The 23,728-nt window shown below is 44.8% G+C and overlaps 3 protein-coding genes across 7 annotated transcripts; 2 read left to right on the top strand and 1 right to left on the bottom strand.

The window, feature by feature from the left end:
* Positions 1–416: 416 nt before the first annotated feature.
* Positions 417–12,911, top strand: LOC6593134. Of its 4 annotated transcripts, none has more exons than XM_026986731.1 (4): positions 417–545; positions 11,836–11,967; positions 12,128–12,409; positions 12,472–12,904. In XM_026986731.1, exons 2-4 carry the CDS (start codon positions 11,851–11,853, stop codon positions 12,670–12,672), a joined length of 600 nt encoding a protein of 199 aa, XP_026842532.1. In that variant the 5' UTR covers positions 417–545; positions 11,836–11,850; the 3' UTR covers positions 12,673–12,904. The 4 variants fall into 4 exon arrangements, with proteins under 4 accessions (XP_026842532.1, XP_026842531.1, XP_026842530.1 ...); XM_026986730.1 differs by lacking the exon at positions 417–545 and adding an exon at positions 1,673–1,905 and having other exon boundaries at positions 12,472–12,911; XM_026986729.1 differs by lacking the exon at positions 417–545 and adding an exon at positions 7,667–7,767 and having other exon boundaries at positions 12,472–12,909.
* Positions 12,912–15,761: 2,850 nt separating this feature from the next.
* Positions 15,762–22,804, top strand: LOC6593135. Of its 2 annotated transcripts, XM_026986290.1 has the most exons (7): positions 15,762–15,949; positions 16,154–16,222; positions 20,808–20,976; positions 21,053–21,330; positions 21,691–21,948; positions 22,432–22,557; positions 22,628–22,804. In XM_026986290.1, the coding sequence occupies exons 2-7, from the start codon at positions 16,154–16,156 to the stop codon at positions 22,724–22,726; spliced, it is 999 nt and encodes a 332-aa protein (XP_026842091.1). In that variant the 5' UTR covers positions 15,762–15,949; the 3' UTR covers positions 22,727–22,804. The 2 variants fall into 2 exon arrangements, with proteins under 2 accessions (XP_026842091.1, XP_026842090.1); XM_026986289.1 differs by lacking the exon at positions 21,691–21,948 and having other exon boundaries at positions 15,774–15,949.
* LOC6593136 lies at positions 18,685–20,132 on the bottom strand. The gene is made up of 2 exons (XM_026986291.1): positions 19,341–20,132; positions 18,685–19,262 (listed from the first exon to the last, which is right to left on the bottom strand). Exons 1-2 carry the CDS (start codon positions 19,542–19,544, stop codon positions 19,059–19,061), a joined length of 408 nt encoding a protein of 135 aa, XP_026842092.1. The 5' UTR covers positions 19,545–20,132; the 3' UTR covers positions 18,685–19,058.
* Positions 22,805–23,728: the final 924 nt, after the last annotated feature.

Here is a 23,728-nt window from a genome sequence, read left to right as displayed (position 1 = left end):
CATTTCCGGGGACGGGGAACCTTGTTCCGAAATAGAATCACGTACAGGACCAGGACCAATTATTGTCCTCGGCCCCCAATTTATTATGCAGGAAGTCAGTGTGCGAATTAAACTCCAATTTGATTGGGCGCACATCTCATCCCGCATCGGCCAAAATCATTAGCGACTGGTTTTTTTTTTTTCTATCGATTTTTTGCTCTTTTCTGATTTATCATTTGTCATGCCCTGAATCACATTGAGTTTATTTTTTCTGTTGTTTCAAATGGGCGAGCAATTAAGAGCCGACCATGCAAATGGTTCAATAAATATCAATAAATTTCACCAGCAATTGCTGCATTTGCCAATAAATAACAATGGATCCGAGAGGGCGAATGTCAGTCAGGCAAAGTTTCTAGACCACCGAGCACACAGTGTGAATGGAACAAGTAGCCGTCTAAAGAGTACGATAATCCGGAAAATTTACAGAAAAACTGAGTTCTGCAACCGCCACTGCAGCCACCCGCCTTCCGGACAACAAATCAAGTGCGAAACAAATTGCAAGCAAGGTAACTACTACAAATATTTGCACCCCCAACCCCACACCAGCAGATCTCTGCCCCCCCGGGCCGAGTGATACACCCGCCTGGACTGAGGCCAAGTGAAAGTTGGGGCCCCGTCCCGCCCATTTGGGGGTGCGGTCCACCACTGCACTGTGTGTTTTTTTGACTGCATGGCCAATTGATTGCGGCATAGGCGGAAAAGAAAGTCCGCAATTTGCCACCGCCTCAAAGACGTCAATGACCGGGCCAAAAAAAACCAGCAGCTCACTCGAGTGCGAGTATATGTAGTTACTAATCGGTTACACAGCACGGCGTTTTTTAAAGAGCCCCCGTCAAGCAATCGTACCCCAGAGCCAGCGGCAACGGCTACTAATCAGTTAGCCCCTTATGCCTGACTGCTGCCTTTTCATACTCGACAGAAAATCAACAGAGATAGAAAAAACTTGAAAATAGTTGCAAAAGGGGCAGCGCATTATGAAGCCAGAATATTGGATACCCTTGATTCAATATCGCAATTGAATGAGCATTGAAGTGGAATATTCAATTGAGTTTCTATGACGAATATGATCGATATCCCATCCCACATTACTGCCCGTTAAAATCCCCATTCGGGAAAAGGTATCCATCTCACGATCTAAAGCAAGTCTGCCCGATCGTCATCCTCATCGTCATCGTCGACATCTGTCTGCACAGAGCGTAATTTTTTCGACTGCGCACGCGCACAGCTGAGCTACGTGCTCGGATCCCATGCCCCCGGGCCCTTTATCCACCTACCAATCCTCCTGCTGGCTGCCCATAGCAAACACGTTAGGCGCCGACCGAGACTGAAAAACTCGCCCAGCAACCCGCTCCCGCTAAGCGCCCGCTTGTTAAGCTGCTCACTACAAATGCGAGAAAAAGAAAGAAAAAATAAAACGAAACGAAAAGAAAAAGAAAACAAAACGTGAGACGCTTCGTTGCCGGCTTGAGTTGACCAGGCCAGGAGAGGCTTGGAGCTTGGGGCTTGGGGCTTGGGGCTTGGAGCTTGAGTGTTGGTAAGAGACTCTTAAGTGCTTGGCTTTCAGTTCAGTTGCGAATTTCATACAACGCGAGACGGTTGAGCATTGAGCGCCGCTAGAATTCGGAAAGATACACTACTTCATTCCACAAAGAGTCACCAAAAAAAAAGAAAAAATACGTTTCGCGATTAAGCGGAAATTAGTCAAGCAAATAATAATAAATTATTCATCTTTGTCCGTCCGTGCGAGTGAGTTTGTGCTCGCGTGCAGTCTCAAGTGAAAAGTGCTTCAAGTGTGTTTTGGGGGCAGACCAGATCAGAAAAAAAGACAGCCCCAAGATGATTGAGAGACGCAGTCAACTGGACAAGGTAAGGCGTTCGGCCAGTGTCTGACCACAAATGGAAGACTCTCCAGTTGTTCCCGACTCTACGCTTAGAGAAAACAATACCCTCATCGAGTTCCACACAAACTAGAACTCCATTTCATAATCTGGAGCCCATTAAATATGACCTAAATGCGTGAAAACTTTTGCTCTGTGACCTGCGAACACTTTGTGGAAAACTTTATCACTCGTTTTGGTTGAAAGTTTTTCGCAAATGGCAAAAAGGTAGAGAGGGAATTTTATTTCCCACCGTTAAAATGACTGGGAACTCAGCTGGGAATCTTAAAACAAAAGCATTTAATTGCGGAGAGGGACAACAGTATCCCCCACTAACTTAAGACCTGTAAATATCTGTTTTAAAAACCTCTTAGAGTATACAAAAAATTGGTGTGCCCAATGGGAGTTATCTCTTATGTTAATGGCTGCTCAATCAGCTTGATATTTTTTCTAATAATATAATGATACAAGGCTTGGAACGGATTTGGTTTTCTGATTGCGATCACAGTGGAGCTGGGGGAGACATAGGGATGGACAATGGCAGAGAGCCGAAGTCTGTCTGGGTCTCACATAGTTGCCGAAGCAACCCGTTCAGGTTTTATTTTCTTACGAGTCTTTGTTCAATTTGTTTGGCAAACTGATTAATTCTTGGCCATGTGCTAGGTTTTCTTTCGGGTTCTGGTTCTTAGCGGCATGATGATAACAAGATCTGAGAACTCTGTTCTGTTCTGTTCTGTTCTTCATCATCTGCTATCTAAATATTCGCAAATATACTCGTATCGTCATCTGTTTCTGTTTCATTGTCTGGTCTGTCCGTTGTTGTTTTCTTCGCATACTTGGAAATGATTCAGACTCATTTGCATATGTTTGGCAGTTATAACTTTTGCTTTTATTTGCATTTTTCGGGCCTCGCTGCTTACATTTTTTTTTTTTAAATTCTAATTAATTATGTGCGTGTCAAATTACGTAAGAGATTCAGACGCAACGAAAGTAAACGCTGGTATAATTTATGCAAATGGTCGGCCAGAACAGCGGCCCGCTGCGATTACAACGAGTATTTTAAGGCCCCCAATGTGCACCGGAAATCGAAGTGCGGTGTCCCGATGTGACGGCATTTTTGGCCAACTGATCGATATATTTAGACGTTTAGGCACGATTGGACGTCAGAAGCCGGGTGGATCTGCGTCATGGGGCATGCGCAGCTGCATATAGAGTGGGCTTTGAGTGGGTTTCGGGAGCTGCATATAAGGAATATGTATCTATTCTTCCAAGTTCTAAGCCAGTAGATTGGACCGGCGTTCAAATGTGATCTATGTCACGTAGTCCCCCAGCCACAATCAAGCAAAGTATAAGCGGGGATAAAGCGTAGTACATAGCGCATTAATCTCTCTGTCTCTCCAACTCTTTTTTTCTTTCTATCTCTCTCTCTCTATGCTTTAACCCATGGAGAGCTGGTTTGCCTCGTTCTCGCTTTTCATTATTAATGAGACCCAGAGCACACTGAGAGCAATTAAGCTAATAACAAAAACAATTGTACTCTACAGAGTAAGCCAAAACTAAACAGAGCGATGAAGAGATAAGATAGGATGAGTCAGGGAAAAAGAAAGAGAAACTGAGCGAGGCAAGATGAGTCAGAGAAAGAGATTGTAATAAAAATGGCAAGGCAATTAGAGGTCAAAAAAAATAAAACAGAAAAGGCAACAGAAACAGAAAACAAGTGCAACAGGATTTCATTGCAAAGTTCTTTAGATTAAATATGAAGAATGCAATGCTTCCATTAAAACCTATATATAAACTGTAGATTGTTGACCGGATAAGAGCATATCATTTAAAAGGCAGTATGGTCAATGTCTGGCGGCTGGAATGAATATAATAAATCAATCAACGCACCAGGCGGGACCCGTTCTGTCTGTCCCTGGATTTCCCCCTATATATGCCACATTCTACCCCTCCGATGGCTGCATGTACTCATGAGGTCTGCCGTTTCTATCCGCATTAGCATACTCAATAATTACCAGCATTTCAGTTCACTTCTAGTAAAACCAATGGCAGCAAAATATGGCTAAAGCTTAAATGTGAAACAAACGGATTCAGATCTGAGAATAAACAATGAAATGTTGCGTACAAAATTTGGATATGCAGCTAATTGATAAGTGCGCTTAAGTTGATTAGTAGCGGAGCCAGAGGCCGCATTTAAATTAATTAAGGACTGGCCCCCCACAGGCAAACACACGGCATCGCGCACTCGAATCCCGCGATCTCTTCCACTCCATCAGCCTCAACCTCAGCTGCAGCGTGTTAATAGACTCTTTTGCAGAGGTGGTATGGGCGTTCAATTTAATTAAATTTACACACACAGACGCACGCAGATATGGGATATGGGATATGGGATTTTTGCAGAACCATTAAATAAATTACTTCTTTGCTGCGGCTTTTGCCGAGCTTCAGTTGCGCATTTATTGCTGCATTCCAAGAATTGGATTAAATGTAATCAAATGTCTCCGGGCTTCTCCTCTATGTTCTCCCGCCTCAGGATGCACGTTAATTAATTCAAATTAATTACATTGATTGTTTGGGCATAAAGTGGTTGTCATTCCTGTGGCACCGCGAGTGGAGAGAGGGCCATTAATTAGTTAGTTGTTTGACGATAGCATTGCCACGCCCTCTTCGCTAACTGCTATCTCACCTGCCCCTCTGATCAGCGCTCTCGCGGCACTAGTTAAACGCGACTTCGTCGTACCTAATCTTTGATTATATTCTCAACCCCGATGGTGGGGCAGACAACCCACCGATGCACGCACCTAAGCCCCCAGTAAAACTTTTCTGCGGGGGTAATTAATTCAGCGGACACAAAACAACATACAAAATAATTGTCATATGCGGGAACAACAAAACAATAGTAAAAGCAACAAAGAGCAGGCCACTAAACAAATAATCAAATGCTCTTAAGCTATGAAAAACTGGCAGGTATGGGAGATAATCATTTGTATTATTTGTATTTTTTTCCCCCACTCCTTACTTAATATTTATCTGCACGTGTGCGTTCGTAGCAAAAGAGGGTGGTGCCAGGGGGCATGACAGAATAGCTAAAAATATCCACTTCATCCAAAGCGTTCCGCTAAAAGGTCACGTTCAAAAACAATCGCCAGATTCTGCTCCACAAAAAAAGAGCAGAGGGAAAACACCCACAACAAGAGCGAAAGAGTAAAGAGTGCTAAAATGCTAAAGTGTAGAATATAAATGTGTAAAGAGCGTATAGAGTGTAAAAGTGGGAATGAAATTAATTCAAAAACTGACACTCACATACACCATGGCAATGTCAAGGTCCAACACACTCACTCTCTATCTCTCTCTCTCTCTTCTGGCAGTGTCTCCTCTTCCGATATGCAAAGGCAGCTAATGAGGTTTGGCTTCCACTTTATACAGTAAAACCCCATGACCCTGAGCAATGTCAGGGGCCTGGCTCCGCTCCGGGGGCCTGTGGTAGTTGTTGCTGCTGCTGCTGCTGCGGGAGCATAAGTGTGACCAGCAAAATACGAGTATACAGAGCAAAAAATAGGTGCAAAAACCAAGTTTAATGTTGTTTGTTATAGTCGTCCCCTTGCAGAGGGTATTACGAATTTGATCAGATGTTTGCAACGCAGAGAAGTCAATGAAGTACTTTTGATCAATCATCTGTATCCCCTTGTTCGTTGCTCCCCTCTATGGTTAGTCCCTTCATCTTCTACTATACTCGTACTGTGCTATGTAAAATATATTCCATAGACAGTGTATCAAATGCTTCGGTAGCCTATTGCTGATATTTCTGTTGCTGTGCTTGTTGTTTGGCTATTAAAATTTTATGCACTGTCAGCAGACAACAAAACAGTTTAGACACTCACACAGTGTTTAAGAACAGGGTGTTGTTGTTTGGTGGGGAAGGAGGGGCCTGCCAACCAAACCAACCAGTCGAACATACAATTCAATTTAACGCTTTGCGCTGCCTGGTTATTTGGTTTTCTAGTTCAAGTTGAGGGTCAATAACTGTTGGCCTGCATCCAACTGAAAAGTTTGGACATCGCCACGACTACGGCTAAGGCTTTGTGTATGCATATGGCTATGGCTGAGTGTTGATTTACAATTTGTACAATTGGCAAACAAATATTGTTGAATTGAATGGCGGAAAAAACACAAATGCAAATAGCCGCATCTGATTGTAGACCCTCTCATCAGACAGCAGCACTGAAACTTCAGCCAAACATTCGCCGCTCCCTCCCATCTGTCTGTCTGTTGATATTTAGCAAGGGCAAGCTGCGGGTGTGCCGTGAGAGAGGGACTGGAGGTGGGATGTGGGAGGTGGAAGAAAGGCAACCCACTGACTCAGGGCCCGGTTCAACGTGATTCATACTTGGTTGAATGCTTTACAAATCTTGTTTGCCTGCGACTTAATGCATTTCGAGGGTAAAGGTTAAGCAGTCAAAGGGTCGGCAAGCAAAAGAGGAGGAAAAAAGGAGAAAGAGAGGTGGGATGTGATTGGAATATTACACGTGACTTGCTTTGAGGCAGATTAGCACTTGTATACTCGCACTGAATCGACATTCGAGGACAGCGTACCGTCTGTGTACTTATTTATGTGAGTGCGCATTGATTACCCTCAATATATGAACGGTTAATAAAGTACTTTTAAAAGTTGATTCCAATTAGCACATTGGGGTAGATCATGCCGGTCTCCGAGCCGGTTTACTTTAAGCAAATAATGAACCTAGTACAAATAGAAGAAAGAGGGAAAATCGTATTTTCGAAAGAAGGAAACAAAATTGATAGATGAATGTGCACGAACAATAGCCTGAAAGTATGGAAATATGAAATAATAGCTATCGCTGTGGTCAACAAACATTTTTGAGCCATGTAACTTGTTATTTAGCACAAAAATACCCAAAAATTCTCGAGAAATGTCTAAACTCTTTTCTGGATTTACTTCCATACTCTTTTAAGCTTGCCCCCAGCCCCCACCGCACTTGCATCTCGTACATTTTTGCATATTCAATTTCGATATTGGGTTACCGCTGGATTTCTGGTTCTGTACGGAGTTTATTATTTAGTATGCAGGCAGGCGGCCTGACGAGTTCAAGGCGGTTCCGGTAGATCCCAACTGCAAATGCATACACAACCAATCATCATCATTATCATCATCATCATCTGAAATATAGGTTTTTATTGTAGTGGAACGAGACCTGTCGTCGAAACTCGGTCAAACCGACGGTGAGCCGAGCCAGATCAGGTAGGTTCAGTGAACTGCAATGAACTACAGATACTCGTACTCTGTGGATTCTCTCTGGCATTGAGAGCGGTGAGCAATCGATAGGGAGAAACTGAAACTGAAACTGAAGCTGAAGCTAGCTCTCCATTCCCGTGGGCGATGCTAGCAAAAAGTGTGTCAGGCAATTACATTGAAAGCTTGACTGTCAGCTTTTCCTAAACCAGTTTATGGTTAAAAGCGGCACACGAAATCACCAACAGAAGCAGCAGCGAGAAAGCTGTGCAAAGAAGTGCTCTCTCGCGTGCTCTCTCTCTCTCCCTTTTCGATCATGTGCAAACTTTTACATTGACTGCAGGCAGCGCTGACTGCGACTGCGACTGCATGATTAGCTGTAGTTGTACCTGTAAAAGTGGGCTACGTGATGAAATATAAGCAGCGCATGCGCTGCCCGCTGCCAGTCGTCGCGCAGCCGCTCACATGTGTGCACTTCTCAGAACTCTCGTACTGGAGCTCTGGCAATAGTTCTGGCCGCGTTTCCCACTCTACATTCTCATAAACTAAACTGCCAAAATGGCTTCCACTCCGGCCCGCAGTGTCTACATCACGAACGAGGTGAGTTTCCTGCTTTGCCAAAAAAAAATAAATAAATGCCAGCCAGAGAGAGGAGGGGAGAACGGAATACAAAAAGAATATGAAATAAATTATAAAGACGCCCGCAGGCACCTCTGATGAGTGCCCTGGCAGCTAATTAGTGCTGCCTCATTAAAACCAAACCAAAAACAAATGAAACCAAACGAAACTGTTGCTTGGACACTCCACCGTAGACCCGAGAACGCTACGCGACTTAGATCCCATGGAGCAAGCGGTGGTTGCGACCCACAAACATGGGAAAACGAAAGGGAACCTGAGAATAGTCGGGCAGCAGCCACTGCCACTTGAATGTAATTGCGAAACAAAAGCGTCGTTTATGCCGGGAATTCAACTCGCAGAGGTCAGAGGGCTATTGCACAAACACCATACCATTCGGATCCCTTTCCCTATCCCTATCCTGTGACCAGCCAAGGCGCAAAATATCTAAATTAATAATCAATGAAAACAATTAGCGCATAGACAAACAGCGGGCATATTTGAGAGAACTCGTTTTCAACACTTTTGCTTTTGCCGCCGCTGTTGGTGCTCTGGCTAAGCCTTTGGCCCAGGGCCTACAGCCCAGAAAACAGAACACCCATAACCAGTACCCCGATTCAATATTGGATTTGAAATGATTAGAATAAATTAGTATTCATTTTCGGCAAAGTCGGGGAACAAACAGCTGCAGGGCCCGGGCCACTCGTTCGGATCAACTTCGTCAGTGGCTCGACTCAACTCGGTTCTGGGCACGATGATATAAAAACGAATCGCTAAATTCAATAGAAAGCAACAGTAAAATTCAAACATACAACGAAAGCAAAAGCAAAAACACTGAGAGAAAAACAAATTCAAAGTTCGTCTTGGCCGCAAGCCATCAACAAATACATAAATGAGAAGGAGTCAGAAACGTAGGCAGCGAGTCGAGACGAGAGGAGACATAACGAAAGCAAAGAAAAATCAAATGCTAATTATATACAAATTAAAAATGTGGCTAATTGTGAGTGAAATTGACTGAAATCAAGCAAATAAAAATAAAAAGCATAATGACTAACGCAGGTCAATGGCAGCCAAGCGGGAACGAGTGAAAAAGTTATTAATATTGGGCAGTGGACTGGAAAAGTCTTAAATTGATAAAATACAGAAATATACAGTGACTAAGCAGGGCAGTTGTACAGCGTTTAAGTAGAGACTGATTACTCAATGATGATTGGGTTATGCTTTGACTATAAGTACTATATACTTTAAGTACTATATCACAGACTGTGTGGCACTGCTTGGACAAGTGTAGGCAGAGAGGTCTCCCTTCCTAATAATTAGTACTTCTCTGCCTAAGCGCAAAAGTTTAACAACATGTAGACTGCAACTATAATTACACTTAAAGGGAAATGAGTAAGAGTCAGTTCTGATTCTGACAACCGCCGAAGCCATGCCAAAATACCAACGCCCCCTATCAACGCCCTTCCAAACACCCCACCTATAGCATTTTGTTAGCAAAGTAATTACCGTTTATTGACTGTCGGCAAACAGAAACTTTTTTGTAGGCGGCCGCCTCAACTTGATGAATCTTCAAGTTCTTCAATCTCTTTGGCTGTTTGCTGGATGTATAGAAATATATTTACTATATGGATCCTTACTGGTGCCGCGCCCACGCACGGTTTGCGCCCACAAAATGGTAGGGCGGCTCTTCTGTTTGCTTGGCCCGCGTTTAGCCTATTGTTTGCTCATCTAATATTTGTCAAAAATTCTGAGTAAGAATAACGAAAAGATTATTGCGCGCTCGAATCAACAGAATGTCAGTGCCCCACACATACCCGCACACACGCGGCCACTCAAGCTCGAGTGCCGCCAAACGATGGCAACAATTGGTTGCCAAGAAGGCGTATGAGTGACATGCTGAGGAGCAAGCATAGCTCATACGCCCCGTGTGGTGGAAAAACTCGTTCCGACCAACATCGGGCCACACGCAAATCTCTTTCGCAAATACTTCATAGTGCTTTTGACCGTAATTTGATTTGGTCGAATGGAAACAAATTCAATTTGTATTGCATAAAGCAACATGCAACATTCACCAGGCGAAAGAAAAGACCGGTAAATACTCATGCTGTCAGAACCCTCCCCTTCTACCCGTCTACCCCTTCTACCCGTCTACCCTTCTCCCAATTTTCATTCTGTGGCACTTGAGAGGGTTTTTTCATGCAAATAGAATCTGACAGAAAATGCATTCTTACGCACAATTCACTTAGTGTGGAATGTGTGTGTGTACGTGTGTACGAGTATCTGTGTGTTTCGGTGGCTTTGCATATAAATCAAGCAGCAAAAGCAGCTCGAGTTCCACACACTTCGGCTCTGCCCCACTAGCAGCTTGTCCTGTAATTTATATTTGTTCAAAATAGTTTTGATGTGACTTTAATTAGAGAGAACCTTTTCCACTTTTCCCGAAGTTGCTCAGTTTGTAATAAATGGCTAACATAGTTGGGCCATCTTTATATAAATCAATGATGGAAATGTATTCATAGTTTTCTTTGTTTCAGAGAACACTTTTCTGCTTTGCTGAATCGGAGCCAAAAAGAGTTGCCTGCGACCCAGAAAATTTTGCAACTTAAACAATCATTGTCCACTTGGTATGCGCATTATTATGCAAATGCGGATTTAACGAGAAACAAGGTCCAAACGGAATATGAATTTGATTTTCATTCGAATGAAACAACTGAATATCAAAACAGGATGTTTGTTTATTTTTATATTTCCACCCGAGTAAATCACAATGACGACTCCACGCTTGATTTGTGGCATCCGTAAATACATTTCAATACATTTTTTAATTTGAGCTCGGTCTATCGAGTTGTGCACGGTTTTCAAGCTATGTGGCAAAAAGCCATGCAGAATCTTTTGTCGACTCCCTCTCTGCCTGTCTGCGTGGGTCAAGGGTCGGGGCAAAGATACGTTCATTTGTTTAATTAAGCGGCAACATGTGGCCGTCTTTGCTTGCACCTTGCTGGCAATTTGTGTCAGGGCTGCCACAGAATCTCAAAAGTGTTGGCGGCATACAAATAAACGCTCGTTTAATTGTTTTTCGAGTAACAATTAGACAGTCGCAATTGCAGAGTCCGACCTATGGGTCTGGCAAAGTCAGTGCCAGCTGACCGATTGTCATGGCTCGTTGGATGCCATCTCCCTCTCCTCTCATCTCCTCCTCCCTCCCTGCCGCACCTGACCCAACCTGCACTCGCTTTAATGCTTTGATTTCTGTTTTGCGAGCATTAAGTGCTGACCCCCCAGACACCCAGCCGTTGATGGATTTTTTATATATATACGTACATACTCGTATACGTCCAGTATATGCCGTGTATCTAGACATTTGGCCATTTCCAAAAGCGGGCTCAAAGTTCATTGCATTTGGACCTTTTGCCTTGGATGGCTTTCGAAATTCGTGAAATTTTTTTGGCAGGGGCTGGGAAAATTCACTCACTGCCAAATGGAAAAGCATCCGCCAACAGACACAGCTTGGCAACAAAAACTGGTTACGCTTGGCAAATGCCACGCGGCAAGTTGGCCTTGGTCTAATCCACTTTTCAGAATCCCCAGCTCGTAGAATCGGCTCCCAGCAGCCCCAGCCACAACAGCAGCTCCATTCAACAGCAACAGGCCGAAACAGGCGGGTAACAAATTGTGGCAGAGCTCCGGTGGCTGCCAGTGGCTGCCAGTGGCTGCCGTTGCCTGGCACTCTAAAACTTGATATGTTTGGCCTACGATTAGTCCGTGAGCCATGAGCCGCATTCGGGGCCTGGGTTGCCCGCCCAGAACATTGGCCAAGTGGCAGCAGTGGAGATCGGTTGTGGAGCGGGTCGCATTGGTTGCATGACAGAAACTTGACTTTGCACCGTTTGAAAGCGGACCAAACCTAACAAGTGGCGTTCAAGTGCGAATACCGAACATTTCAAATCAGCCAAGATCAATGTGCCACAGAATGAGCTTCAACAATGATGTACTGTCTTCAATCATTCATTCATCAATCAGTGTTTAATTGAACCACTTATTCTTATTTTGCAGATAATTATCACAGCCATGGACCGATTTGTCTGGTTCGTTCTTCTCGTGGTGATGTCCCACCTGGTCACGGAGTTCACCCGCGTCTCCGGCTATGCCCGCGGCCAACGTCACGAACTTGTGCTGTTAAACGATGTAAGTCACCATGTGGCCTGTGGTAACCTGCTCACAGTTCACTTTAAACTATAAAGTGATTTTTATGGCCACAGTTGAGTGCCATTTGCTCACTCAGCATATTCCCCCTGGCGTAATTGTATGAGTATTCAAATTAAAATCTGAATTCCGATCTTTTCAGACGATGCTGCAACCAATGCCAGTGCAGAATATGCTGCTCTACCCCAGCCACGAGTACGGCCAGTACCAGCAGCGTCCGTCCATGAACAGCCTGCAGCAGAATGCAGCGCTCCTGTTCAGTAGCCTGGCTGCAGGGGCAGGAGCAGGTGCGGGAACAGGAGCATCTGCTGAGCCCAGCAGCAACGCCGCCATGCTGGCGGTGGGTGACAGCCAGCCTGCACACAATTCGGAGCCCAGCTATCCCCTCTTCAGTCTGCGCCCATTAATCGACAGCATTTTCGAGGTGAGCTGGCCGGGATTATTTCCATTCGAGAGTTGCTGATTTTGCATTTGAACTTTCCGCAGATTCCCATTTCGACGCTGCGGGCTGTCAACAATATGGTGGGACGTCTGACCGGTAGCTATCGGCAGGCAACGGCGGAAGTGTCGCAAAAATCTGTGGCAGAAGGAACGGCTCTGCCCTTGGGCCATCCCAGCTCCAATCCCACCGCCGATTCGAAGTTCTCCGTATCGCAGCGCAGGGCAATGCGAGAGGAGATGGCGTAACTCAAATCCCGATTAGTTTGTAGTTGTGCATGAATGTTGGCATTTCTCTAAGTGAATGCTAGAGTGTTTAACGTGTGTTTTTTTCGTGTGCATTTATATAGTTTGTTTCTTAATGTTTGACTTTTGTGATATATGTGACATTGTTGTAAGACTAGCATAAGGACGTTTATGTCCGCCCAAAAAAGAAAATCCAAAAAAACTATACGTATTTACGTCTAAAATAAATTTACAAGAAAGAAAATACGAAAATCTCAAGATCAATGGAGCTCAAATACTGCTTGCAAGTGGTTCAAGACTAAACTCAAGTGCTTTAATTCTTGTGCCTAAAAGATGCAGCAAAAAACAACGCAAGAGATGTCAGTGCTTCTGAAACTGCATGTGATGCCGACGACTGCTTTAATATTTCATGCGCCTAAAAGCTGCAACATTAAATCAACAACAGAGATTGTAGTTCTATTAAAACTGTGCGCAGCCCTGTTCAAAGTATATATTTTGGAAAGAAAATTCAATGAATAAATATAAATATATAATACATGAAAAAATGAAAACGTGTCATGCCCAAATATTGCTTCCTGACCAAAAGTTAATAAACACATCAATCGGCATCGTTCGACAGTCGATAACCTCCTCCTCCTGACCCTTCGAGCAATCTGTGAATAAAAGGTTATCAAATGCTCATGGACTTCGTCGTATTTCCCTTTGTAATTGGTTTGAAAATGAGAAATATGTTAAATTCTGATTGAAAATACACTAAAATGAAATTCATTTTCAACAGACCCTGGGATAAAAGAACATCGAGAAAATGAGCAAACAGCAAACCATCCCCAAGTAATTGATGTGTGATGCAAGGGACCTACGAAAACCAAATCGGAAAGAATTCTTTTTATACCCGATACTCAAAATGAGTATTGGGGTATATTAGATTTGTGGTAAAAGTGGATGTGTGTAACGTCCAGAAGGAATCGTTTCCGACCCTATAAAGTATATATATTCTTGATCAGCATCAATAGCCGAGTCGATTGAGCCCTGTCTGTCTGTCCGTCCGTCCGTCTGTCCGTCTGTCCGTCTGTCCGTCTGTCCGTCCCCTTCAGCGCCTAATGCTCAAAGACTATAAGAGCTAGAGCAACGATGTTTTGGATCCAGACTTCTGTGATATGTCACTGCTCCAAAAATATTTCAAAACTTTGCCCCGCCCACTTCCGCCCCCACAAAGGGCGAAAATCTGTGGCATCCACAATTTTAAAGATACGAGAAAACCAAAAACGCAGAATCGTAGAGAATGACCATATCTTTTAGACTGCGGAATCTGAATTGGATCGTATTATTATTATAGCCAGCATCAAGAAAACAATTTCATTTTTTCTCGCCCTGTCTCTCTCTAACACACACGTAGCATAGGCGGCTTTGCTTAGAGTAAAACATTAGCGCCTAGATCTCAGAGACTATAAAAGCTAGATCAACCAAATTTGGTATCCACACTCCTAATATATCGGACCGAGACGAGTTTGTTTCAAAATTTCGCCACACCCCCTTCCGCCCCCGCAAAGGATGCAAATCTGGGGATATTCACAAATCTCAGAGACTATTAAAGCTAGAGTAACCAAATTTAGTATCCGCACTCCTGTTAGATCTCACTATAAAACGTATATCTCAAAATTTCGCCCCACCCCCTTCCGCCCCCACAAAGGACGAAAATCTGTTGCATCCACAATATTGCAGATTTGAGAAAACTAAAAACGCAGAATCATAGATAATGACCATATCTATTAGATTGCTGAATCTGGATCAGATCAGACCATTTTTTTAGCCAAAAGGAACAAATCAATTTGCAGTGGCTACGCAGCGCCCGACGTCACGCTCAGACTGATTTTCTGTCTCTCTCGCACGCACTCTTTGTCGTGTCGTTAAATATTAGCGGCGTCTGCCGGAGGAGAGCCATACTGACTTAGTATCGGGTATAACCTTAGAGTTGCGGTGTCCGCAGCAACTCACAACGTTCCCCCTCGTTAATTATATTTTCTTGTTGGACGGATTTCGCCAGCCAGACATCCGAGACACTGGCACTGGCAGAAGGCAGAAGGCAGAAACACATTAACACAGATGGTGGCACTGGCCGGCAGCTCTGTTTGTCATTTGAATACCTAATGATCAAATGCTTTGAACAAAAGAAGAATGCCCACCGCTGGAGCCGCACTGGGAGCAGGCGGCGAAGGCGGAGGGGAGGTCTGCTGGGGTCCCAAAAACCGAAAGAGAAATGGATATGCCAGTGGGCTCGTATCTGTCGTTCGGCTCGATAGAAATTAGGAAACTTTCCGACAGACTTCTTTTGTTTGCTCTTTCCACCACACCGCATTCAACGCTTCAATGCAATCCCCACCGCAACGCGAATGAAAAGGGATGTTGTATACGTGTGTACGTACCTGCCTCGTTAAACATCGTGCACCAGAATTACTCGCTATGCCCAACTGCAGCCAATGGCAACAGTGAGCAATCAGTTGCCCATGCCGCGTGCATCGAGAGCCGAAAGCTTTGAGGCAAATGAAGAGGGGCGAGGCCCCAAAAAGCGAAAGCAAAAAAACAAAACTGCAGACTCGAGTCGATTCCTCCAACCGGTTTGCCATGATTTGCACCAACTGATGTGCTTTAGTGCAGCAGCGTATACGCAATGTTGCCCAGAGAACATGCCCATTTGTGCCCAATCGACTGATTGGCTATTATAAAGAGAGCTTTGAGCATCGATCTTCATCGACCAGAAGTTCATCCTATCCACTGACAGTGTTTCGTCTGTTAGTTTTTTGTTTTGGCTGTTGGCAAGTTCTCACCCAATTGTTAGACCCTGTGCCAGAGAGGTGCTAATAGATCGAAGCCAGTTCTTTGCTGACCATATAGACATTTGAGATAAGCTTCCATCATCGTTACTGTTCAGTGTCCAGGCTTAAGAGATAATGCATACATGGAGCTGGAAGAAAGGCAGAAAACAGAACAGCTTGATGCTGCTATATAAATAGACGCTTGCATATTTAATTGCGCCACAATTCCAGTTTGCGAGGCATTACAACAGACAACAGACATCGCTCAGCGAGCAGCGGTCAGCGGGCAGTAGACACCAGACGGTAGACAGTAGACGCTCGCTTCGATTCCAATCCACTTCGCAGAATTCAAGTTTAAGCCAGGCCCGGGCCGACGACTCAAGCTCAGTGCGAGGTGACAACGCGCCGCGACAACAACGTACCACCAATTCGCTCAGATTCGCCAGTGAAGAGAAACCCAACAACAGGTACAACAGCCAGTGGCGTTAATTAATTGAGATCGGGCAGGTCGAGACAGCAGAATTTTAAATCAAATGTGAAAGCCTCGTAATTATGCTCCGCCAGATGGCCGCTCCCCGAAAACCTCGGTTCGAGGAAGAATTCTGCCAACGCGTTGCGCATACAAAAGAGCCTAGCAGCTAGAATTTATTTCGTTTTTGATTGTTTTCTAGATGCGCAAAATGTTCGCCTTTATCGGAGTGCTTTGTCTGCTGCAATCGGCCATCTTGGTGCACGCACAGGTAAGTTTTTCGCCCACCGCCCAAAACCATTATTTCCGCTGCAGCGTCGGTTTGTGTTCAAGCTGCGGCCGTGCTCAATCTCCACCAGATTCTGCGTTTGGAGAATATTTTAATTAGAGCGCATTCGTTTATTTATTTGCAACTCCATGCTGTGGCTTCCATTTACATAGATGTGGCTGCAGTTTATGCGGCAGCTCAATTCAAGAATCTAAATCCGTAAAAACAAGGCAATGACTCATTCAGAGGCATCCATCAGTGAATCAAATGCTCAAGTGCCACTGAATTCATTAACTTGATTAATAGATCAACTGATGATGAGGCGATTCTCAAGCTATCCACAAAATCCACTCGCTATTTATATGCAGGCTTTCTCTGTGTGGAACGAAATCGAGAACTTTGCCCCGCAAACGCGTATCGGCGGAGAACATTATCGAAATTCGCATTAGAATCACTTTGCCATTGACTGGGAATCAGTGGCAATGGCATTGGCATCGGCGTTGATTTTATTTGCGGTCTGCGGCGAAAGTGCGGCCAGCGGGGGGATAAAGCCATCCGACTGTTGGTTAATTGCTGGACGGGTCGAACACTCGAACATTCCGCAATTTAGGCAAAGTGCATGGTTGGCCAGCTACCGACCCGAGTGGCTCCAAATGGTTGTGCAATGTCCGGCATTGAAGAATTTTTAGTGTGCAGTTTCTCAGCACGCTTCGCGTTTAATTGCCAGCCCAAGGCAGGCAAATGCCTGCCCCCTGGATGGCAATTATTAACACACTCAACTACTCCGCTGGCTCATTGGCCCGACCCGTTCGCTTATCATTAATCTTGGGTACTTGAGCTGCTACCAACTATTATACATCATTTTAATAACTGCTGCCGCTGGCTACCTTGAACTTTGACTGCCTGGGCTGACTAATATCCATTTAATTGCATTTCTCCACAAATATTAAGCATACGCCGCATTGCACACAAGTCGTTCGACAGTTGAAGGTCGCTCATGGGATTGATGGTGATGGTGATGGTGGAGAGGGGGAGTGCATTCTCCCCAAAACGAAGTTCTCTTTTCCACTTTACATAGCATATTTTTTCAATGGAAAAGTGTAGATGTGTAGTCTGAAGAGAAGACTACACATCTACACTCTAAGCTTATGGTTTCCCCTCTTTTGGAGGGCTTAGATATGACATACGAGTACTAATCCGTTCCCTCAAACCGGCTTAGACTGCCTCAGCTGTCTCAGCAGTGGACAACTTTAAGGTTTACTCAACAGACCGAAGACATCTTTACACACACATTGGCCTTGAGGTTCTTTGCTTTGGTTTGCCTATTTCCCGTTTTCTGTTTACAAACCTTTTCTGAGGGATTTTTTCCTGACAATTTTTCTGTCCGGAAAATTTATTTCTATTTTCTGTTGTGCTGCTTGCGGGCTAATAGAATTAAGATTTTAATCAACGCATGCATGAAATTTGCATTTGAAAACGCCCACCAAAAAAAAATCCTTTCTGTTAAAATTAGGAATGAACGTAAAATGCCATGAGAAGGGTTTCCCTCACCGTTGGTGGTGTGGCACAATTCCAGCAGCGATTCCTTGGAATTTATGCAAATTGCCGGTCATTCAATCCCTTTGCACTCTGCGCCAAGAAATTGTTAGCAATTTTTTTGGGCTGGGACTAAGTGCTCACTCACTCCCTCTGAATGTATATCTTTTGTTTGCTGGCCCCTGTGGGGGCCAAAATCTTTAATTAGCGACTCTTCATTATCCGCAATTTACTAGCCACAATTATGGCTTTCTTGCCAGGAGAACGGCAGTGCCGTGGCCTTTGCCAATGGAATGCCTGCTTTTTAAATAATATCATAAATGAATACATAAACTCGAGTATCACTCGAGGGCATGGTAACAGCATTTCAGACAAATATTGACCTAAACCTGACAGAATCAACAAAGTTCTGTTTGTTTGTTTGTTTGCTTGTATGTATACTCGTAAATTTGTTTCATTTTATTCCATTTATACTCGTATGTATATTTTGATGTTTTCAGTCATTTGCATATTTGTCCGAATGGGAAAAGAAGATTAACAAAGAGAGAAAAATATGAAGTAATAAAATGTTTTCTAATTTATTTTAGTTGTTTTCCCACTGCAAATAACAGAGACCAGGGCATTAATTTATTTTGCAAAAGCGTTTACATTTCCCAGACCTAAAACCATATGAAAACTAATCATAAAACCATCTCATGGAGGAGAGAGAGAGAGAGGAGTGGAAATTAGATATACTTTTCCATATGGGGAGCATTTTGAGCGTGTGTAATATATAAATAGATTTATCTGTGGGCTCTGTCTGTCCTACATTTGCATCTCATTATTCCACGCACAGAGACATCCATAAGCCTAATACCCCCTTAGGCTTATGGCCATGTCGAGCACCTGCACAAATTGCACTTTGCGTAGCTAAAAGCTGAAGTGAATCATTAAATTGCGTTCTTTCTTTATTAAGATTCAAACATACATACTATATGTACATATATGTTGTCAAAGCGGAAGTATTTTATTAGCAAAAACAAAGTTTAATTGGTGTCGAATGAGTTGAAAATCCTCTCGAATTGAGAGGAGACTTAAAGAGCAAAAGCAAACTTAAATAGCCTATCGGTTGTGCCTAAAGATAAGAGTACTTTTCTACACATGCATACATACTAATATGTATATACTATGCATATGTAAGTGACTATTACACTTGACAATGTAAGTGCCAATCCAAGTGTCGCCTCTATAGTAATTAATATTTACAGCTTTTACACGCTCTCCCACACACGCACTCAAAAAGATACGATCCCACAGATACACCTCACAGCTCCAGCCCATAGACGGACACTTGTAGATGTGCCGATTCCTCCCCGAGCAATAGTTGGCCCCGTTGGCAGTGCAGGACGACAAACTGTTCACCGATGCCACCCGCTGTTACCAGAGCCTCGGCTCCATCATCTGCTGGTGGGCTGCTGCTGAGGTCCTCCACATGCATAGCCGTAATCTTGTAGCTATCAGAGGCATTCTGTATGGGTGGCGATTCCAGTGGAGATTAAGAAATTTATATAAAGTCGTGTATAATATATGTATTTGTTTATCTCACCTGCGAGCCGTAGACCACATCTCTGCCTGGGGTCTCGGGTGTTAGGTACACGTCTTCGGTGTACAGCAGGCTGGCATATTTGTTGACATGTCCCCAGGTGACTGAGGCGCCACCACCGAGCGGCACTTGCCCCCCCAGAAGCAACAGCAGCAGCAGCAACAGTTGACTGCTCTTCAATTCCCATTCCCTAGCATTTGTCAACATGACAACATGTGTCCGCCTCGCCCACTCTGCGAGTACTCTGAGGCCACGTTCTGACTGCGGTTCTGGTTCTGGTTCTGCCTCTGCCAATGCTTTTCTTTCTCCTCTTTCTTTTGTGTAGCAGGGCACTCACTTTCCACTTTTCACTTTCCCTGGTTCCACCTTCTTCTCGTGCTCGTCCCACAGACGTATGAAACTCAAATGAGCCGCCTTCAGGTGGCCAAATAAAATATTGTCGCTGTGTCTCTCCCCATGGAAAAGCTGTTATCAGTGGCAGGTGTTCTGGCCTACCACACTCTTACTCTTACTCTCTCTATCTCTCTCTCTCTCTCTCTCTGTGACTCTCTACCTCGTTCTTGTCGTGTAATTATATGATATCTCACTTTGGGTGGAGTTGTTGGACTTGGTTTAGGAGGTGGTCAGGGTCTAAGAATTCCCAATAAAGGCAGTATTCATGACTGCACGATGGCGTGGAAAAGAAAGAGCAAGGCAAAAAAGTACCATAAATACCCTTAAAGCTGCATTTCTCTTTACTATAACAAATCGAAAATCAAATTTTCAAAAATTACTTCAACTTTTACCCATGAAAGAGCATTCAGAGATCATTATGCCACTGGGAATAAAACCATTCTCGGTGGTGTTTGCTTGCGTTTGTCAACTGTGTTGGAACCTGTCATAATTATTGATAACTAGCACAAAATACTCTCCACCCATTGTTTGACTGAAGCTCTCCGACGATTTTATCTGTCGCACCTACTCCGATATCTTTTATCAGCGAATCGAAATTATTCTGCCTGCTGGCCGGGAGATCTTTCCGATGGCTTCTCATCGGCAAACTGTGCAAATATTTGTCCAAATTTTTGAACAGACGTCGAATTGCGGTCTCATGGCATCTCGGCCGACCTTAGCCGACTTTAGATACTCGTACCATAGCAGAGTTGCGAAAGGCTCGCGGCCGTAGAAGGCGGAAAAATATGAATAATTATAGAAACTTACTTAAACGGACACAAAGGGTTTCGTGTTGTTTGCACCAGCAAAAGTTTTGACAAAACTTTTAACTATTACTATACTGAAAACCCGACAAAACATCTTATGGAAAGTTTCGGCAAGCCGAAGCTTTAAGCCAGAATCCTGACCAGCTCCCGACCTTTCGTGGGCGAGTTCTGGGAAGTCAGGAAACTTTCAATCAAATTACGTATACGCAACGAGTAGAGAACTTTTCGCTATAGCCTCACATCTCTCACATCTGAACCTCCCTCCTTGAAGCTGATTACGCTGCGCGATGGCAAGGTGGGCGTTAACTTTGCCGGCTACCACGCCGATGCTGGACTGGGCGGCCTCCTCACTGGCAACTCCGCCCACGGCGGCCTCAGCGCCTCGGCCGGCACCCCCTGGGGCTCACGAGCCGCCGCTGGTCTAGGCGGTAACCTTGACGGTACGAAATATCTACACTTCTCTTGATTGATTTAATTTTAGTTACACTTTTGTCCTGCTTCTCTCTCTGTCTGCAGGACGCACTGATGGCTTTGGATATGCCGCTGCCCAGGCTAATCCTTCCGTGGGCGCCAGTGCCCTGCTGGGAGGCAGCGCTGGCGAACACGGCTATATTGGCGCTGAGGCACACAGTCCCGGCAAGACGGTCATCTCCTCCAAACAGCACACGGTCCATCAGGCGCCAGTGGCCGTCTCGCCCACTTCTGGCCCAGATGCACCTCCGGCCCTGCCCACCGTCAGCAATAATGTCCAGAGGGTTAAGCCCCCAAAGAAGTATTCGTTGATCAGGCAAGATGTGAGTATGCATATTTATACGAGAAGACTGTACAAATTCCAGCAAGTTTCGAATAGCAAGTGAAAATCGCTTAGGAAATACTCGTGTGTAAAGTTTTGGACAAGTATTCGGGGAAGTTTTCATGGAATTTGCTGGCATAAGTGTCGAAAAGTACCCCTAAAGAGGAATAAGCTCCTACTTTATCAATTGTAAAACTATTTATGGGACTTTCCCAGAGAGATTGCCTAGCATGGATGTGCGTGAATGTGAGTGCTTTTAGTTCGTATGAGTGTTAGATAGATTGATGAATAGCGCATCGACAGTGCATCGACAAACTAGAACTCATCAATATATGCACCCCTCTCTCCGCTGATGTGTTAGACGGACCGCAGCGAAATCATTGAGAATCATGTTGTGGCAGCCGCAGGGCCCATCGTGCCCGCCACACACAATCCGCCTCCAACTGGGCCTGCCACATCGGTGATAATTGTGAAACGGCCGCGCCACCGCGTCAAGCGACCACGTCAGCGGCAACGCACCGTATACGTGATGCAGCAGCAGCAGCTGCAACAAAGCGATTCTCCTGCAGGCGACACCCAGGAAGTGCACGAGCGGAAACCAGAGGCGGAACAGGAGAAGGTAACTGTGGCAACAACAACCAACCAAATACGATGCTGTGTGGCAAAGCATACAGACACGTACATACAGATACAAACCGGCACAAGCACACAGATACACACACACACACACACACACACAGCCACGAATATGGAGAGCGAAGGAGAACAGCAATTTTTGGCTTTTCGGTGGATAAACTTTCGCTTTAGGGCGGAATTACATTTTCCTGCTGTAATTTTATTTGAAAACATTTGCGGACAATGTGGGCGTGGTCAGGTCAGGCTGCCGGACATGCGGCCATCGACTTGTTGAAATTACATATTTCCAAATCCAAAACATATTCATATATACTCGTACCTAGTATTTTTGCCTTGCCTTAACTTTAGTTTGATGCATGTGACTTTTTGTTTGCTTTTTGGTGGCAGCAGTGGCGGCAGTGGATTCCGGCATTCAGTTCCTTTATTGCCTTACACTAACCTGAATATCCTCTCCGCCCTCCCACAGTCACCAGTGAAGACCGATGTGAAGACCGTGCAGACCCACAAGTACTCGAAGACCGTCCAGAGGCCGCAGACAGTGGAGAATCGCTTCCTGGCACCCCAATCCTCACCCGTTGGTTTGGCCCTCGACGTGAGTGCAACGACTCTACATAGATTTATTTGATCTTTACCTTCTGGCATCTTATCTTATGGCATTGCAGATTCCCATTGGCATCCTGCGCTCCTTGCAGCAATCTCTGGGCAACCTGGTTGGCGGCGGTGCGCAACCCAACGCAGGGGTGGCGCCCGTTCAGGGCTAATCCCACCTTAGTATCTATAAGCCTCTCTTTATATACAGTTAGATCCGGTGTCAATAAAGCGTTTAAACAGGTAACCAAGCCAATCTGCTGGCTGTTTCCCGCCACTGGGTGTTTGTGTTGCCCCCGGGGACGGCGGAGAGCTCTGGGGAAGGGAACCACCGCCAATCATCAAGTTGAGACACGTTCGATCGAATTTCCATTCAGAATAATTTTGGAGGAGAATTCACTCGAGACTGGGGCCTATTAGCAGCCTCGTGTTGCGTATTATCATCGAGAGACTGAAGGGCCTTTTTTGGTCTGGAAATTAAACTGACATGAGACGGCCTATCCCTTGGCAACCATTGGCGTTTACGTAGAGGAAACAAAACTTAAAAACTTCCGGCTTAGACTTCAATTATTGCATTATTTCAAGTGTTTACTCTACCGTTTCCTCCTCTTCAATTCAACTCTTTTCAAGTCGAAACCCGGCAAGTATTTCGGCCACTTTTGCTGCTCTTGTTGCTGCTGTTGCTGTTTCTGTTGCTGCTGTTAATTTAAAAGGGTCCCTTGCCGTTAAATCAAATGCCACAACGGGGCCACCAGCAATGTGGGGAAATGAATTGAAATGGCATCCGAGGCATACATATGCGGACGGGGAGCAACTACTGCAAACATATCGTTAGGAAATTCGGTGGAAATTCAAGCTGGTACCAGGAAAATTTCAAGGCATTGGACTTGTTTATTTAGGAGATAGTGTGAATGGGTGTCTGTGAGAGTGCGTGTGTGTGTGAGTGTGCGTGTGCGTGGGGTACCATCAAGATCCAGACCTCAGACAAGATATGGCACACACTCACACACACTCATCAACCGCTTTTGTGAGAGAGCAGAATATTTCACACTCTGCAACCGCAGGCACTCGCTCGAGCGTCCCAAATTTGGATGGTTCGTGACGGCGGGGGTCGAGAGGAAAGGCAAATGGAATTCAGGAGGGGGGTGTATTCACACGTAAACAAATGCATGACC

Source organism: Drosophila persimilis, unplaced genomic scaffold (genome assembly GCF_003286085.1).
Source record: "Drosophila persimilis strain 14011-0111.01,24,50 unplaced genomic scaffold, DperRS2 tig00000002-arrow-pilon, whole genome shotgun sequence".
Classification (NCBI taxonomy): Eukaryota; Metazoa; Arthropoda; class Insecta; order Diptera; family Drosophilidae; genus Drosophila; species Drosophila persimilis.
The sequence above is the reverse complement of the archived record's forward strand: the minus strand, read 5'-3'. Positions and strand labels throughout refer to the sequence as shown.

What these genes read in the sequence shown, in the direction of transcription:
- LOC6593134 (XM_026986729.1), top strand. Translation starts at nt 7,726, where the DNA reads ATGGCTTCCACTCCGGCCCGCAGTGTCTACATCACGAACGAG. An exon ending in GTGTCTACATCACGAACGAG is followed by an intron (nt 7,768 to 11,835) that starts GTGAGTTTCCTG and finishes CTTATTTTGCAG; the next exon opens with ATAATTATCACAGCCATGGA. An exon ending in TAATCGACAGCATTTTCGAG is followed by an intron (nt 12,410 to 12,471) that starts GTGAGCTGGCCG and finishes AACTTTCCGCAG; the next exon opens with ATTCCCATTTCGACGCTGCG.
- LOC6593136 (XM_026986291.1), bottom strand. Translation starts at nt 19,544, where the DNA reads ATGTTGACAAATGCTAGGGAATGGGAATTGAAGAGCAGTCAACTGTTG. An exon ending in ATGTGGTCTACGGCTCGCAG is followed by an intron (nt 19,263 to 19,340) that starts GTGAGATAAACA and finishes CCACCCATACAG; the next exon opens with AATGCCTCTGATAGCTACAA.
- LOC6593135 (XM_026986290.1), top strand. Translation starts at nt 16,154, where the DNA reads ATGCGCAAAATGTTCGCCTTTATCGGAGTGCTTTGTCTGCTGCAATCG. An exon ending in CCATCTTGGTGCACGCACAG is followed by an intron (nt 16,223 to 20,807) that starts GTAAGTTTTTCG and finishes CCCTCCTTGAAG; the next exon opens with CTGATTACGCTGCGCGATGG. An exon ending in CCGTTGGTTTGGCCCTCGAC is followed by an intron (nt 22,558 to 22,627) that starts GTGAGTGCAACG and finishes ATGGCATTGCAG; the next exon opens with ATTCCCATTGGCATCCTGCG.